This window comes from Pelodiscus sinensis, chromosome 4 (genome assembly GCF_049634645.1).
Source record: "Pelodiscus sinensis isolate JC-2024 chromosome 4, ASM4963464v1, whole genome shotgun sequence".
In the NCBI taxonomy this organism is placed as follows: domain Eukaryota; kingdom Metazoa; phylum Chordata; order Testudines; family Trionychidae; genus Pelodiscus; species Pelodiscus sinensis.
The window spans coordinates 119237587-119255442 of record NC_134714.1 but is presented as its reverse complement, the minus strand read 5'-3'; the positions used below and the strand labels follow the sequence as shown (position 1 = coordinate 119255442).

The 17856-nt window shown below is 40.8% G+C and overlaps 1 protein-coding gene across 4 annotated transcripts in view; it reads right to left on the bottom strand.

Moving 5' to 3' along the window:
* The window catches only part of CHID1 (chitinase domain containing 1), a 308728-nt gene that overhangs the window by 81044 nt on the left and 209828 nt on the right, over positions 1-17856 (bottom strand). For all 4 annotated transcript variants that reach the window (XM_075928227.1, XM_075928228.1, XM_075928226.1 and 1 more), the window contains exon 11: positions 1-81. In XM_075928227.1, the coding sequence (XP_075784342.1) occupies positions 1-81 (81 nt within the window). The remainder of the gene's footprint in view (positions 82-17856) is intronic.

Here is a 17856-nt window from a genome sequence, read left to right as displayed (position 1 = left end):
TTTTTGTATTCCAAATAGTGTTCAGCTATCTGTTCATCCCAAACAATTTTCGGTTTGTTTTCCTTCAGAGTCTCAATGTACCTATAAATTAAAACCACAGGTATACAATTAGTTTTATAATTATTCTAGAGAAATGTTTAAACCATTAAAAAATGTGAAAAGCTATTTATCCACCCAAGTGGCATATATATAAAGCAGGTTGAATAGTTAATAGTTTACTCAAGAACATCCTTCTTTCAACAGTCTAATATATCCTTTGCAAATCAATTTTTTTCAGCCCATTTAACCAGCTTATACAGATATGCAATTTTTTTTTGCAACTGATGAATTGACTCATATATGTATTTTCATTATTCAACTATTATAGCAAGCCTGCTCTGGTCCACACTTGTGGTCTGGTCCTAGGACACTTATGTCCAGGATTTGAACTATATTCTCAGCTAACAGGGCATAATATTTACCTATAGGCCACTACATCAGCAAAATGATTAATTATTTAAGACTGCTATACCCCGCAGAAAGCCATTTGATAAAAGAGTAGGTTAAATCTTTTCAAAATGGGATGCTTGTGTGTTCACTGTGTTTCCTATAAGCACCAGAAGAAATTTCCCCTTTTCTGTGTAGTTTAATTCATTTGTTTGGGTACCACCCTTCACAGCAATGACACATTTGCCATCTGTCACTGTTGGTGTCCTTCCAACTCAGGCAGAACCTAATCATGTCAAAATCTGAATGCAGAGTCCAAGTTAAACCTGCACCTTCAGGAAGGGCATATTTTATTCAGGAAGGAAAGAAGGCCTAGTAGTTTGGGGATTAACCAGGCACTTCAGAAACCCACATTAAACTCTACTCTGCCACTTTTTTGTGATCTTGTGCAGGTCATTCCATCTCTCTGTGTCTCAAGTTCCTAATCTGTAAAATGGGGCTATAGCATTCCTTTAGGTCACAGAGTGGTTGTTAGGGTAAAGACTGTGAGACTCTACACTACGATGTCTACACTACAGGCTTCTTGCGCAAAAAACTTTTTGCAGAAGAGATCTTCCGCAAAAACTTCTTGCACAAGAGTGCGTCCACACTGCAAAAGCGCATAAAAAAAAGCAATGCACCTTTGCGCAAGAGAGCGTCCAGACTGCATGGACGCTCTCTCGAAAGGAAACTCTGATTGCTATGTACAGAATGAGCACCAGGAAACCTATACTTTTTTCGATTGCCTCTTTTTTGCACAAAAATACCCTGTTCCCTGTCCACACACACCTTTTTGCGCAAGAGGTCTTGCAAAAAAAGGAGTTACTCCTCGTAGAATGAGGAATACCTACACCGGAAAAAACCCTCTGTTTTTTCATTTTACTTGCACAAAAAAGCACTTGAGGTGTGGATGCTTTGCGAGTTTTTGCGCAAAACCCACTGTTTTTGTGCTAAAACTCTGTAGTGTAGATCTAGCCTCAGATACTATGATAATGGGAGCCATAGATACATTTTTCCTCTTACATATCCTCCTGCCTCTTTTCAGCATTGATCTTCCTTCTCCCTAACTTTTTAAATAAATTTTTGGACTAAGCATTGGAGCAGTCATTGATAGCTCATCCCATTTCCAAGAAGCACTGCCTTCTTTCTACAGACAACTGCAGATTTGAAACCAAAATCAAATCTCTACTTCCACGGCATCTCCTGACAGTGGTCTCTGAAGATTAACCAAGTAGGCAACAAGACTGTAGAAAGATGGTGTAACAAAAAACTACTCTTATCTTAGATTTCTATTTCTGTAAGGCTGGTTAAAACATCTCTTCCATAACATAGGCCTTATTATAGGAGAACTTCTCCATTTAGAACAACATTTATACGGAAAAATTGGACTCTTCGTCTTTTTATTTTTCAATACAATGTTTCCATCATCCAAGCTCAAGGCGGTCTGACTAATTTCCATCAACTATTATTCTAGCATGTTAATCCTGAAATCCTATCAGACTATACATTTCAATAAAAGAAAACAGTTCTTATTTCTGAGTTTGATAAAGATTTATTCTCCCCTTTCTTCAAATGTTCTTCCAAATATAGTTACAGTATTTGCTGGCACACAGAATATTTCCATCACCTGTGGTTTTGCTCAGTCATATGCTGGTATATAGCCAGCCTAGGATTCAAATGGTATTTTTACAAAAGAAAGGAATTTGGGTTTATCGGCTATGTTTCACGTTGAAGCTATCTCAATGTGCTTCACAACATGACTAAGCGTTTGCTAGTCAGGTAATTGAGCCAGCAAACATATTGTAGCAGCTATTATAAGGTTGGCAAGAGCTGATTTATACAGTAGTTCTGAACACTTAGTTTTGCATTGACAGGCAACATAGAACTAAGATCCTTGTTCTCTTTTTGAAGAGTGACATAGAATCTTGAACTTCTCTTTGGAACATCATCAACCATGGGAAGCAGAGAGCTGGTTTTCATATTTAAATTGAAAAACAGCACTTCACACCTTGGTCCATTCCAGTACTGCAGCAACAATACTAATAACAGAACAAATTCTGGTGTTAGATTTGGGCTCATAAGGATATGGCCCAGAGGTGAGTGCTACCGGCTAATCCATGCTGATACACATGGTTTTCTTTTGTACATTTGAAGATAGAATAACAAATTCTAATTTGTTTAATAAAAACTTTAACAGCATTAGAGTGATAAACTTACAGTCATTTTTTTAAAGAAAACCATAAATGTAACATATAGCAGCACGCTTCACAGTCTATTATAAATGTTATGTGCATGGTTAATTATACAACCAAGACACATAAACATAATTATTTATTTATAGTTGCTTATTAATGTGCTGCATTTAATACATACCATGCAGATCTACACTGAACATAGTCCTCCCAGATTTCTCTGGGATGCTTTTGACCAAAGTAGTGAATCTACCTTCACACAACAGTAAAGTAAGGGGTATTATTCCCATTTTAGAAAGAGGGAAAAGGGTCACCAAGATGAAGGCCAAAATTGTCCACTAGTTGTGGGTACCCAACCTGAGAAACCCATGACCTTATTTTTCACAATGTTTATCAAGTGCCATAAAAATGCTAGGCTCAAAGCATACAAGCAGACAAGGATATATTTAGAACATAAGAATGGCCATGCTGGGTCAGACCAAAGATCTATCTAGCCCAGTATCTTGTCTGCTGACAGTAGCCAGATCCCTCCCTCTGGGGTATCTGGTATCACAACAAGTAATCCTCACGTGATCCCACTCCCATCACCCACCTGCAGAGAAACAGAGACTAGGGGCACCATTCCTACCCATCCTGCCCAATAGCCATTGATAGACCTAACCTCCATGAATCTATCTAGCTCTTTTTTGAATCCTGTTAAAGTTCTAGCCTTCACCGTCATCCTCTGGCAAGGAGTTCCACAGGTTGACTTTGCACTGCGCTAAGATAAACTTCCTTTTGTTTTTTTTAAACCTGCTGCCTATTAATTTCATTTAGCGACCCCTAGTTCTTATATTGTGGGAATAAGCAAGTAACTTTTCCTTATTCACTTTTTCCACATCAGTCATGATTTTATAGAGCTCTATCATATCCCCTCTAAGTCTCTTCTTTTCTAAGCTGAAAAGTCCCAGTCTTTTTAATCTCTCTTCAGATGAGACCAGTTCCAAACCCCTAATAATTTGTGTTGCCCTTTTCTGAACCTGTGAATTCACCAACACAGCTTTTGATTGCCCTTACTCACAGATCATCTCTTTTCTCTGACTCATCGGTTACTTCACTTGAGCAACTACTGAGCCACAGCTTTTCGTGAAGGAAAGCGGGTTTTGTCTTTGTTTTGACTTTTGTTTTAAAACAGACAACAGCTATGCAAATCTGTTTCAACCCCCACACCCAGTTCATCCTGGATACTGAATGAGGCACGAGTCCTGGAAACTCCCCTCCCCCCCAATGTGATCTGAAATTAAAGACTTATCATAATGCACACATGGGAGACAGCAAATTTCCATGACAGGGGATCATACTGACCTCCATGTGCAGCAGCAGCTGAGTTGGATCTCTTGGATCCACAGCATACACATCTCTACCACTTGAGCAGAGTAACTGGTAGAGGATAACCGCTTGCTACTGCTTCCTAAAACTACCACTAGGAGGAGGCTTAGAAAATTTGCCAGTAGGTTTCTCAACTGCTTTCGAGCCAGCAGGACAATGCTGTGACTCAGGAATCCTGGATTCTGTTCCAGATTCTGAAGAGACTGCTCTTCAGAGTCCAGAGGGAAGAAACGCTTTTGAAAATCCCTTAGCATCCACCTTTCTTTGTCCCACCTGTTCCTTTCTCTGCCTCCAATGTTGGCCTGCTCTCGCTCTGTTCCTATCACCCCCATTCTGCTCCCCTTTTGCTATCCCCTCTGAACTGAGTTACAGTGCCTGGCCTCCCTGCATCCCTGGAAGCCATTGGAAAATGACAAAGTCCCATTCAGCAGCTGCAATCCTGATCTAAATATGCTCAGTGCAGACTGAGCTGCCAAAACTTAGAGGCCAGCCTCTAATAAACCTCTACTGAATATGTGCAAATGAAAAATGTGGGGAGATTTTCATGAAGACAGCAGCAAAAGGAATCTGACCCCTTCACGAGCACTGTGCCAATTTCAAGTGCCTGCTCCTAAACACAGAGATGCAGAAGAGTCCTCTCAGCTAACCCACTATTAATGTAACAGCTTCACACGGGTAGGCGAGTGAGTCTGTAACAGGAAAAAATTAAAAAACAACCAATAGTCTGGTTGTAGTATAAAAACTAATCATGTGGATGGTATCCATGAGCATTCATGGGCACAGCCCACTTCTTCAGATGACCTTAGAAAACCAGTGTATTTCCCCGCAAGCCTCATTCTCTGAAGTGGCTGAATTGTAAAAACATCAGCTTATGGCAAGTGCCTGGAATGGAAAATTTCAGCCTGAGCTGTTAAAAGTTTTACAAAGTTACAAACTACAGAAAACACGTTCACATAATAGAAAGCTGGGCAACTTTGCCTACAAGTGTCGCTGCCAGCTTCACCTGCAATAGGAGAGAAACAAAATGCACAGTGAACTATCTATAAATTACTGCCAAGGATATGCCAAAGAAGAGGTGGTCACATAGTGCAGCTGCAGACACATTCTATTATTCTTACATACCTTTGACATTGCTCGGTTACAAAGCCTTATGGCAGGGTCATGTTGAAATATTGTTCTATCAGCATTCCTTTCTATGGAATAAATGAGAAGCCAAAGGCTTACCGATGACTGAACACCTTTAAGTCAGTCCTGTCAAAGCTGTGGACCTATGAACAATACCAACATGGCTAGGCCCACACACTAGTGTGCTTTGCAATCAACCATCAAATACAGAGTCCAGGGGAAAGATTCCCAGGATTTATAGCAGTTTCTGTACACTTCTTCAGCTGGTGTAGGAAAAATAGCATGGCGCTGGAATAACTTTTAAAAAACAATCGGAGTGATCTATAGCCCCCAAAAGAAGGTATTTATCTTTACACATAACATTTTTAGCCTGGAATACAAATATATTAAAATATTCTAATACCATATTTATTTGTAAAGAACATACATGGGGAAATATATATAGCTTCATTTAATTTTTATTTTATGTCTTTATTTTAATCATATTTCTAGTATTGAATAACATTTCCAAAAGCAACAAAGTGCCTAAGCACATAAGAGCTCCCATATGCCTAAGTAACTTTTTTAAAAAAAATGTTACTCCCTAATTTTTTCCTTTCTTCTGATCACTCTTTAGAGAAAGAAAAAATAATACCGAACATATTGCCTATGTCTCTCCTCTCCTTTTCTAAAGTCTTTGTTCACTGGGAATTACGGATTAGGGATGTTAAATTGCAATTAATTAGCTAATTGAGTATCCAATGGAATTTCTATTGACTACTCGATTAATCAATAAGGGGGGTGCTCACTACCACCGGTGCAGCTCTGCAGTTTAAATGTAGTAAGAGCCTGCATGTAAAATGCAGAGCCACAGTAGGGGTAGCTTTTAAACCGGCTCTTCCCAGCATCAGCTCCTGCTTCCCTCCCCCTTGCTGCCTCTGACACAGAGGTAGCAGGGCGGGGGAGTGGGGGAGAGAACATAGGTTTATTGGGTAGTCCAATAGCCAACTACTCCCTTACATCCCTATTATGGATGCATCAGGAGGTCAAAAATAGACCCCTTGCCATCTTTTTAGTTACTATAACTACAGGAACAAAAAACAGGACTATGTAGCACTTTAAAGACTAACAAGATGGTTTATTAGGTGATGAGCTTTCGTGGGCCAGTCCCACTTCCTCAGATCAAATAGTGGAAGAAAATTGTCACAACCATACACACTAAAGGATACAATTAAAAAAATGAACACATATGAAAAGGATAAATCAAATTTCAGAACAGAAGGGGGGGAGGTAAATGTCTGTGAGCTAATGATATTAGAGATGATAATTGGGGAAGCTATCTTTGTAATGGGTAAGATAATTAGCGTCTTTATTCAAACTTAAGTGTAAATTGTCAAATTTAAGCATGAATGACAGCTCAGAGGATTCTCTTTCAAGTGAAGTCTTAAAAGGCCTTTGAAGCAGGATGCAGGTAATCAAGTCATTGAGACAATGTCCTTTCTGGTTGAAATGGCAATAAACTGTTTTTTCTTTGTGATCCTGTCTGATATCTGTTTTGTAGGCGTTGATCCTTTGGCGAAGTGAAGTGTCTGAGACGTTTGTCCAATGTGCAAACGTCCCACGAAAGCTCATCACCTATTAAACCATCTTATTAGTCTTTAAAGTGCTACATAGTCCTGTTTTTTGTTTCAGCTACACCAGACTAACATGGCTACATTTCCATCACTATAACTACAGGCTGAACATTTCTAATCTGATATCCTCGGGACCTAACTGGTACCAAACTAGAGGATGGGTTTGATGTTTGCAGGTTCATCTTTTTTTTTTTAAAGTTTGCATAAAATAGATTCTACTGTGAAGAAAGGACTTACTAAAGTCTGTGTTGTAGTACAAGGTGAAGGAAGGAGCTATAAAGAGAAAGGAAGGTAGAGGCTAGATGGGATAATGACCAGCATTTGATAGCTGCAGCACATTTGTGAAACTGCTATCAAAGATGAGTCTTGCACCTGACTCTTCCATTTTACAATCACCGCTAAAATGACTGGCACCTCACAAGGAACAAAGCGAAGACGCGTGCTCAACGGTATAAAGAAATGAAATTCTAGAGATCAAACAAAATATGAGGAACAACTTGAAGAAGAATCTACTCCCTACTAGGCAATCAATTCCTACATTCAAAGGAATCTTCCATTTAAAACACTGTTTCTATAGATCTGAAGGCAAATGTACGTAATCAATTTCTTTCTTGCAATCACTTACTTTGCAACTTTTGGTTTATGGAATACAAAGGAGAAGTTTCTTAAAGGAGAAGTTTTTACTCTGCAGATATACATAGAAGCAAGCTACAATCAGTGAAGAAAGGTCTTTATGGGTGCGTCTATATAGCACCCGAAACTCAAAATAAGCTACGCAATTTGCCCTATGCAAATTGCGTAGCTTATTTTGAGTCTATTTCAAAATAGCTTACTTTGTCATTTGGCGCTGTCTATACAGCACCAAAGTTCGAAATACAGCGCTATTTTGAGCCGTCCCTTATTCCTCATACAACAAGGTTTACATGGATGGTAAAATAGCGGACGCAGTGTACCTATTTCAGGATACCTCCAGTATCCCGAAATAACTTTACAGTGTAGACATACCCAAAAGCAAACAAAACAAAACAAAAACAAAACAACAGGTTAAAAGTAATGAGCTAACTACACTTAGCTCTGTCTCAGAAGTTCCAAAATTTTGTGAGGATCATTTCAAGAAAAGATGTGCAAAATTACTGAATATATTAATACCTATTAGCTATGAGACACTCAGCAGCATTGATAAGCAACATCTTCAATTGTAACGTGAAAATAAAAAAAACCCCAAAAGTTAATTGGTTAAAATAAAGAAAACCATAGCAAGAATTTTAGGTCTCCTTCACTAGACCTCCTCACCCCCATCAAACTTCAAATATTTGTGTTTAAATATAGCATTTCAGAGCATTTCTCAAATCAACCAAGAGCCCTGCTTTATGAAATAACAAACATTTAGGTAAATTTTTAACGCAGAAATCCAGCAAAGCTGTGATTGTTGAATGTGTTCCCTCTCCAGTTTCTTGACATAAAGCTCCCTATACAGGCAGTCCCCGGGTTACATACAACATAGGGACTGTAGGTTTGTTCTTAAGTTGAATCTGTATGTAAGTCGGAACTGGCGTCCAGATTCAGCTGCTGCTGAAACTGATCAGTTTCAACAGCGGCTGAATCTGGACGCCAGTTCTGACTTACATACAGATTCAACTTAAGAACCCCAGGCATCCCCAAGTCAGCTGCTGCTGAAACTGATCAGCGGCTGATTCCAGGAAGCCCGGGGCAGAGGCTTCCTGTAGTCAGCCACTGGTCAGTTTCAGCAGCGGCTGACTTGGGGACGCCTGGGGCAGAGCAGCTGGGGTGCTGCCGGGTTGGTCCAGTAGCGCCCAGAGCGGCGCTACAGGACCAACCGGCAGCGCCCCAGCTGCTGTACCACAGGCGTCTGGAGCAAAGCCGCGGAGCATGGGGGCAGCAGGATAGCCCAGACGCGCCGTGGCTGTCCTGCTGCCCTCGGGCTCGGCGGCTTTGCTCTGCTTTGCTACCCCTCTCCCTGGTCTGCAGACGCGTCTGGGCTGTCCGCTGCCCGCATGCTCCGCGGCTTTGCTCTGCTTTGCTCCCCTTCTCCCTGACCTGCTCCCATTCTCCCCTTTGCTCCCCTTCTCCCTCCACCGCTTTGCTTCCTCTCCCTGGTCTGCTGGAGACCAGGGAGACGGGCCCCATTCGTAACTGTGGATCCGACATAAGTCGGATCCGCGTAACTCGGGGACTGCCTGTATTCAAATATACCACTATTAGGAAGCTGAACTATAAATTATGAACTTTTAAAGAAGGCAAAGTTGTATCCCACTGTACCTCTTTCTTATGCATTGCAGAATCTAGCATTTATTTCCCCAGCTTTTTAAAGCTGGATATAAAACAAAGACAGAACATCCAATAAAAGGGTGACAAGCACCAAGTGTCTAGGGAAAGAAATGGCACAATAATAAAATTGCAAGTAAAACTGTACTTCACAGACATAAAATCAACTTTTACTCCAAAGATTGTGGGGCCAGATTCTGCTGACCTTATTTATTTTACATAGTACCCTACTCAAAGAATGCTCTATTAAATCAATCAGACAATTAGTGAGTATGCAACCTGACCAGGACGTGCAGAATCTAGTCCTGTTCATACACAACAGTTTGGACAGTGGGTACATACACAACTCTTATCACAGGAACAGTTTTCATTCCTGTGGATTGTCCTGGATATGGCTGTTGAAGGATTCACAAAGTGGTCTGAAAAAAAAATCTATATAAAGCAGTCTCTTCCTATATTTATCTTCTCTGTGTTGCTGTCTGCTTCTTTATTAGGTCAGTTTTTTACAGGCAATTACAGCATTTTGAAGATTTCCAACAGGGGGGCTTCACTGTGAGTGTGTGTTTGTTTTAGTGGCTTTATAAAATCATTTAATTGATTTCCCCACAATACTTCACTGCTAACTTGATGGATAAGGCTTTTCAACAAAGCCCAGCTTACCATCAACCTTTCTCCCTAGTCTAGAGATGAAGGCATGGAGTAATATACTAGTAGCTAGGATGCAGTCTCTGAATAACTCACAATCCCCTCCTAGCAAAAGGTACCAACCAACCTTTCTGCTACTTTGCACTTAAAAAGCACCTTGTTTTAGTGTTCTCAATATACTTTAGAAGCACTAACATTTTAAGGCGCACAACTCTAAGGAGGCAGATTGTTACCCCATTTTGTACCATGTTACATTGATGGAGCCAAGGTCAAGATTTTCCAAAGGGCCATCTAATTGTGGATGCACCATTAGAAGTTTCAAGGAGGAGACCCAAAATAGAAGTACCCAAAGTTAGCGGACACTTGAAAGTTTGGGTCTGTGACTTGCCCAAGGTCATACAGTCCATTTGCAAAGGGCTCAGGAATAGAAACCAGGTTGTGCTGGGGAGGAAGGGGGACCCTCCCCGGGGTGCCACCTGGAACTGGGTACTCCTGAGTCTACCTGATCCACCAGCCTGGGTTCCCTTTACACTGCACTGCTATAACCAGTTTGTCAAGCCCTCTCCCAGGCTCCAGTCTGCACTTCCACCAGTACACATACAGGTAGGGACACATCCCACGGCAATGACATGCAAACGCTGTGATCAGCTCTGCATGGGAAGGCTTCAGTTAAAGAACTTTCTAGCCACTCAGGCATGCACCTGCCTTGCAAGTGTAAACCCAAAATTATAGCATCTTGCGCTGCACAGGAAATGGTACAGCATAAATTTATGAAATTCGCTCCCTGCCTCTTATACAGCAGTTTTCTACCCCAAGTTATATCGTCCTGTAATGGGATGGCATCCACCTCCTGTGAGTGCCCCCATCTGGCTGAGTGTGCGTGCCTACACTCACTCTGTTCTTCAGCTTTTTATGGCTACTCGCACCAGGCTGTATTACTTGACTGAAGGGCTGAGTCATTAAAAAACCCTTCTGAGGAAAACCTTTAGCAGGGGCTTCCCCTTCTGGAGACGGTGTCCTCATCTTTATCTCAGGGATCTATCACAGTCCATCAGTGAGTATCAATAGTCCACTGTCCCTCACTAGCTCTCCACTCAGAGCTCTCTGTGGTACTGCTGCTCCCTCAGCCAGCCAGCCCTAATTTTCTCTGCTTCAGCTCTGCACTGCAACTGACTGCTGCTCTGCTTTAAAGCTCCTTTTATAGGGCCTTCCTGGTCCCTGATTGGTCTCGTCCTCCTGCAGACACTCTAGCCTCCTTGGAGGACTTCTCTATGACTTTTTTCTGGCTTCAGGGCCTGATCTGGCCCATAACACTTCCCTACACTGGTTTTAGATAAAGCCAAAACAAATGTATTAACTGCAAAAAATAGATGTTAAGAGATTATGAGGGATAGCAGTCAGATCAAAGCATATCACTTAGCAAATAAACAAAAATGAAAGCAAAGCTTCATATACTAAAAAGAGGACATGAGTAGAAATTTTTTTGAAAAAACCCTGAAGTCTAGACACACCCTTAGGTAGGCCAGGCTCCAGGGCCAGATGAAATATCCAATAATCAACCATGTACATGAGACTCTCATGATGAACTGGGGAAGTTCAGCCAGTAGGGAGACCATAAGTACACAATGGGAGATGTAGTCTAACCAGGAAACCCAGCCCCTAAAGCACCAGGAGATACATTCCATGAAGCATGAAAGCAGCTCAGGAGATGCATTTCCATGTCAAATGAACCCAAAATGAGATGCTTCTGGCCAAGGCAACATATCAAAACATTTAGATTTGGGTGAACAAACAAGGAATCTTACTTCAGATTTTCTCAACAGAAAAATAAAAAAACTTGGACAACCATCAAAATGTTGATTGTGCAGAAAGTACCTTTGTCACTGAAAAACTCTGGACAAAAAGTTCTTGACCACTCTTAACTAATTCAACCCAAGAGGCTTTTCCTTTACAAAGCAGGAAGGAGAAGAGAAAAATGCTGCTTTTAGTTGTGTCAAACAAATTGGAATAATTCACATATCCAGACACAACAAAGAAATATGTCCAAATGCATACGTTTAGACTTTAAACTAACGTGACAGCTGAGTTAAATAAAATATGAAAATCTGCTCTACAAAAAATAGATCTTTATTTCTAAGATAAGAGACATTTCCCCACCAATACAGACATGATGGATTGATGCAGAGGCTCACATGTCTGTTTGTTACACTTAATGGAACATGGCTGTTAGTTCAGCAGCTCAATTTTACTTCGTGAGGATACAGATCTCAATTTGTTCATTCACTGTTTTCCCATTTTTTCACGTCATGTATCTGCTGCAACAAAATCTGAACCATTTTCTTTGGTTCCAACACACATTACTTGTGACAATGGCTGTTAATTAAGAGATTTTTTTTTTGTTATCATCTGCGGCATAAACTCTGTATAGTTTACTGGTAAGAGTTTCTGCTCTTCTAACCACAATCTAAAGCTGAACTATATTCTTCTACCTAAAATGCCAGGCAATCTTTCTCTTGTATTTGCTCAGTTGACCATGATTTTTTCTCTTCAGTTTATCCAATCTAACACTTGACAGGTCACTATTTACAATGGGTTTGGTTTTGACAGCTTGGGCTCTCTTAACAAAATAAGCCGTTTGCCTTTAAAAGCATAGTATATGGTCTAGACAGCAATGCCTCTTGCAAGCAAAGAAGGCACCTTCCTGTCAGACAGCAGACAAGTTAATGGTAGTGTAATTTACTTTACCCATACAAAAATCAAGATTCAAAGAATCCCACAAAACCAAGCAAGCACTGGAGAACTGAATGTAATAAATCCCAGTGAATTAGGAGCACAAGTCTCTTTACCTATATTTTTAAAATGCTTACATTGTTTACTGAGCCTGACTCCAGCTCTTTTGCTGACAGAAATATAATACAGAAGCAGAGGAATGTTTTGTTTGTAACTCATTGAGCATCTAATTCTATTTGAGGTCTCCAAAATACACCTTTGTTTCATATCAACTACATTTACATATATAACTGTATTCCAGAATTTTGAAAAAAATAAGCTATACTTCCATAGTCTCGATTAGTGTAACAAAACCACCTCTGTTAATCCTATTTAGGATACAGATCAGAACATTATTTCTCGAACCAGAAAAGGGACTGTTTCTAGGAGCTGGGGCAAACACACAAAAGAATTTTAGATTATTTTGCTGCATCACTTTTCCTGAGAAAAACAAAATAACTACTTTCTGCTGCACTCTCTCAGCATTCAAGCGACATTTTTGTTTTCCCCTCAAGTTTTAAGTTAAAAAGAACCATCATACAGAAGAAAAAATAAACACATGTAAATCATTCCAAAATGAACCATTTAACAAAAACAGCAACAAAAATCAATCTTAAGTAAATCCTCCCAGGTATTTCCTACTTTATAATTAAAGTGTTTTCATTAGTAGTCATGACTGTGTGTGGGGGAGGAGGGGTGTTCATTAAGGCTATGTCTACACTGTACTTGCATTGCTAAAACTTTTGTCAGAGTGTAAAGATGTAAAATCCCATTGTGATGGACCGGGACAGGTCTGGGCACAGCTGAGGGCGTCCGCTCAGGTCGAATTGCTCAAACTCGGGGCTCCTTACAGCCCCTGACGGGAGGTCAAATAGGCGGCAAACCTGTCTCACAGAGCACTTCAGCTGCCAGCTTGGCCAACCAGAAGCTCCACGAGCAAAACCCCTCTGACACCCCAGCTCTTCCTATGCCCCAAACAGCCTCCGGACTGCACACAGGTGAGGGGTTATAGAATCCAATCTCACCTATCCTGAACAGGTTCTTCCCGGTCGCAAGAAACCAGCCCCAGATCCCAGGTCAATTTACAGCTTGGATCATACCCACAAATCACGCTGAGCCAATTCTTTAGAATATAAAATCTAAAGGTTTATTACTAAAAGAAAGAAAAGCATGAGAGTATGGTTGTTAAAGGGTAATTCATTACATGCATTGAATCACCCAGTTCTCGATGCAGGCTCGTAGCAGAGATGTTATAAACTGCCAGCTTAAAATTCTCTGATGTACATCCTATGTCAGGATGGGTCCACAGTTCTTTCCAGCTCGTTGATCCCTGCATGGCTGCCTCTGGGATTAAGAGCTGAGCTGAGCACTAAGATGGAGTCGTCTACATGGCATATTTATATCCCTTCCTGGTCTCTTCCAAGCTGGAGACAGTCACATGGTCAGTGGCCAGGCACATTGATTCCTTCCCAGGTGGGTTTCTGGTACTTAAGACACCTATTGTTCCTGGTGGCTTGCTAATTAGCAGGGCTCAACAAACTTAGAATCTACTCACCTGTGGAGAGTAGATTTCAGCCGCGCGCTCCGTTTACCAGCAGCACACGCGTACACAATGCCGCTCTTGTGCATGCGCAGTGTGGGGCTGGTGAGCGGCTTTTGCCGCCATTTGTCAAGCCCTGCTAATTAGCATGTCCATAGGCTGAGTTTTTCTCACCCATTGCTCAACCACATATAGAGAAACTTCCAGTATCCATACAGAATACATGTTTATAACTTCCACACCGACATTATACAGGTATATGAAGAGCATATACAGAATCAGTAGACAGTGGGCTTTTGTTTGATACCTCACATGGCCCCCTTTGTACCAACTTTTGGGGCAGCCCTCCTCCCCCACAGGTGCAGCAGTGATCTGGCTGCTTCCCTTAAAATCCAGTAAATGGGTGTTACGTTACTGGATTGTTTAACTGGTTAACTCAGGACTACTCAACTTTGGAAGCCCCGGGGGCCACAATGATACTCATAGCACATGCTGAGGGCCGCAGGTTAAGTGTGGTTTCATATACATGCGAATATATATGTAAATAGCTTCTTTCACACAGACGGGCATGAGTACAAAATTTAAGGCAAGACCACACAACACTCAAGCCCCATTTAAGTCAGTTCTGCTGATATTAATAAAATGCAATATTTACCCCATTTCCACCCATATGACAGCACTTTTAATGAGAAATGACAGTCCAGGAAATTAACTACTAAAACGCATTTCAACAGAAGACCGTTATATTGATTACTTTTTTGTCTTTGCTCCCACCTGCGGGCTGCATGTTGAGCCCTGTGTAAACCCAAACCGCACTGTGGGCTGAAAACAAACTGGCCATGGGCTGCATGCGGCTCACAGACCACGTGCGGAGGAGCCCTGGGTTAACTGATGAAAGGGGAGAGTGGGCAGGGGGAGCTGCTAGGGGCTCCACCAGCCAGGCTGGAGCAGCCCCTCCCTGCAGAGCACTCGGGCCTGCCATGGACAGAGACTGCCACAATGTCACAAGAGAGGACACAAACCCACTTAGGTGAGAGAAATTCACAAGTGAAGTACCCTTTTTTTCTGAAGGACTATAGGAATCCGGGCAATCATATGTTTAGTGATGCAACCAAACTATTACCTAGATATCAATGGTGCAAAGCCACAAGTACTGTCATCACTAGGAAAGAGCAGAATGGCCTTTTTTCCATACAAACTTCACTGACAAAAATACTATGACCTATTGTAATTAGTAAAACAAACAAAAAACTCCCTGAAGTCTCTTTTGTCAAGAAAGTCCCTACCCTTCATATGAGATATCAATTTATAAACTGAATTTAGAAAAGCTCTAGGTCAATGATGGGCAAATACCGGCATCATATAACAGGCCGAATCCAGTCCACCAGGATTAGTTCCTGGAGGGCTCCCACTGCTATATTTACCTGCATGGCTGCAGGTGCCAGCAATCACAGCTCCTGTTGGCTGTGGATCGCCATCCCAGCCAATGGGAGCAGTGGGAAGTAGTGTCCCAGTCCTTGCTGCTTCCCACTGGCCTGAAAAGGCAATCTGCAGCCAACGGGAGCTGCTACCACTGGTACTTGTGGCCGTGCAGGTAAATATAAGGGCAGCGGACAGCCAGGGGCTAATCCTGGTGAACTGCCACTGTGTTATTGTCTACCCCTGCTCTATCATTATGATTATTTTGTATTTTTTTCTACCTTTCCTTCCCATGCTTTCCTTGCTAGCATCTTCTAAATTCACATACTTTTTGTCTGCCTCCTCCCCTCCACCCAGGCAAGATAACAGAACCATCATGAAATCCAGGATGATGAAGGAGAGAAAAAAAGAGGGAATACTGAAGTATGTGGTCAAGTTGACATTATCAGAAAAGCCCCCTTTTGCCTTTATAGGCACTTATCTCTTTTGTAGGAGATAGCTATTTTTCACCCCAATTATCCTGTACTCATAACCAGCTCAGACTAGCAAGTCCATTTTGGAACCACTGTGCCAGTGCATAGCTCTGTGAATCAATGCAAAGCTAGAACTTATTCCACAGGCAAACCTCCTATCAGCCCAGACAGCAATAAAGCCATAAGTGTGGGGTTAGGACCAACTAGCTCACGACTACAGTTTTCAACATGAAATATGTATTTGTTCTGGAGATTAGGGATAAAAGATCAAAGATTAAATAATTGATGTCAAATAATAAATAATAAATTTTATCTTCAAAATTAAACATTCATAATGCATAAGTTACTCTTGTTATAAATACTAACTAGAAGAAAAGAAGCAAAATCAAAGAAATAAAATCTGAAATGACTAAAATTTGCTTCCAAGTATCTTCTTAAGCAAGTCTGATTCTGTAAATACATAGATAATTGCTAACCCCGTAACTCACACTTTTACCCGAAAATCAATAGGAAACCATCATAGCAGCTAGTACATAGCTATAGCCGACTGGGAAGAGCTGTCCTTTCATGTAAGACATAAAAAGAGTCCCAACAAATGGTTAAAATGTTCTTTCAACTTGCAGTATGATTAATGTTTGTCCTAGTGATTCAAGGAATTACAATATATTAGGAAGAAGACATGGTCTAATAGACTGAACCTCAGAAAGCTCAAGTACCATTCCTGGTGCAGCCACTGACAGTCAAGGTGGTCTCAGGAAAGTTGCATAGTCATTCTGCTTCAATAGCCACATTACAGTACTATAATGAATACAGTAATAATACTTATCTCACGGGTTTGTTGTCAGAATGTTCTAACCAGCTAGTTAGTAAAGTGCTTTAAAGGTAAAGTGTTAGTTTACAGGTAAAATTTGTGAACATACTTTAGGACCCTGACAACCATTTTCAAAGTAACTTACCGGTAGGTACTTAGGAGTCTCTAAGTCTTATTGATTTTTCAATAAGACATAAGCAATTATGAATGTTTTAGCCTGGTTATATCATGCTGGCGTACCAAAAATGTATGCTAGTAAAAGGTTATGAGTTAAATGAGAAATTTGATCCTAAGTCTAGATCAGATCTCATACACTGTTTGCAGGTATTATATAAGTAATATCTGTGGTGAGAAGCTAAACAAAATTTAGATCCAAAATGAAATATCCATGACATAAATCCAGTCAAGTAGTAAAAGCTGGCAGAACTATGCTATTTTCATCACACCACATATTTTTTTTGCTTTCAGCTTCTTAAAAACAAAATCAGTATTTTTCTTCTCTCTCAAGACATGTATAGTAAAACGTGTGTTATCCGGCATGCTCGGGGATTAGGGCGTTCCATTTAGCTAAAAATTCCGGTTATCTGAGGGTCCCATCAACCTAGGAAAAACCAATGGCCAATAATAGTAAAACTCAAGTTTTTAATATTGGTAGTTCTGTCGTGTGAGGAAGTTGGTCTCACATTTCTATCTTAGTTAACGATGATTAGTGCTTCTTAATTAAAAAATTGTTAAGCCAATCGTGGTAAACCAAGCCAGGCTTGTGTGCCTGAAGATGTGACAGTATTGTGGCTGGGGGCAATGCCAGTTAAAGTTTTCTGGTTAACCGAGTGCTGGATAACAAAGGTTTCACTGTATTAAGATTCTGTCATATCAGGATTTTGACTTTGTACCATATTTGTATTTGAACCCTGACAGGGGAGAATTTTGAAAATCTTAATTCACTGTGTAACAGACAGCTTGTGATCAGAACTAGGCACTAAAAACAGGTTAGCAATATATTCCAAATATTTTAAGGTTCTGAATTCTTCTGAACTTCCTTTCATTTTTAAAAGCCATTATACCTCTTAATCCAAATTTGAGTCAAAGGGGGAAAATGTCCTCTAGTGGCTAAGCAGTCATCATCCTTGATAACTCTTCTAGTTACTTT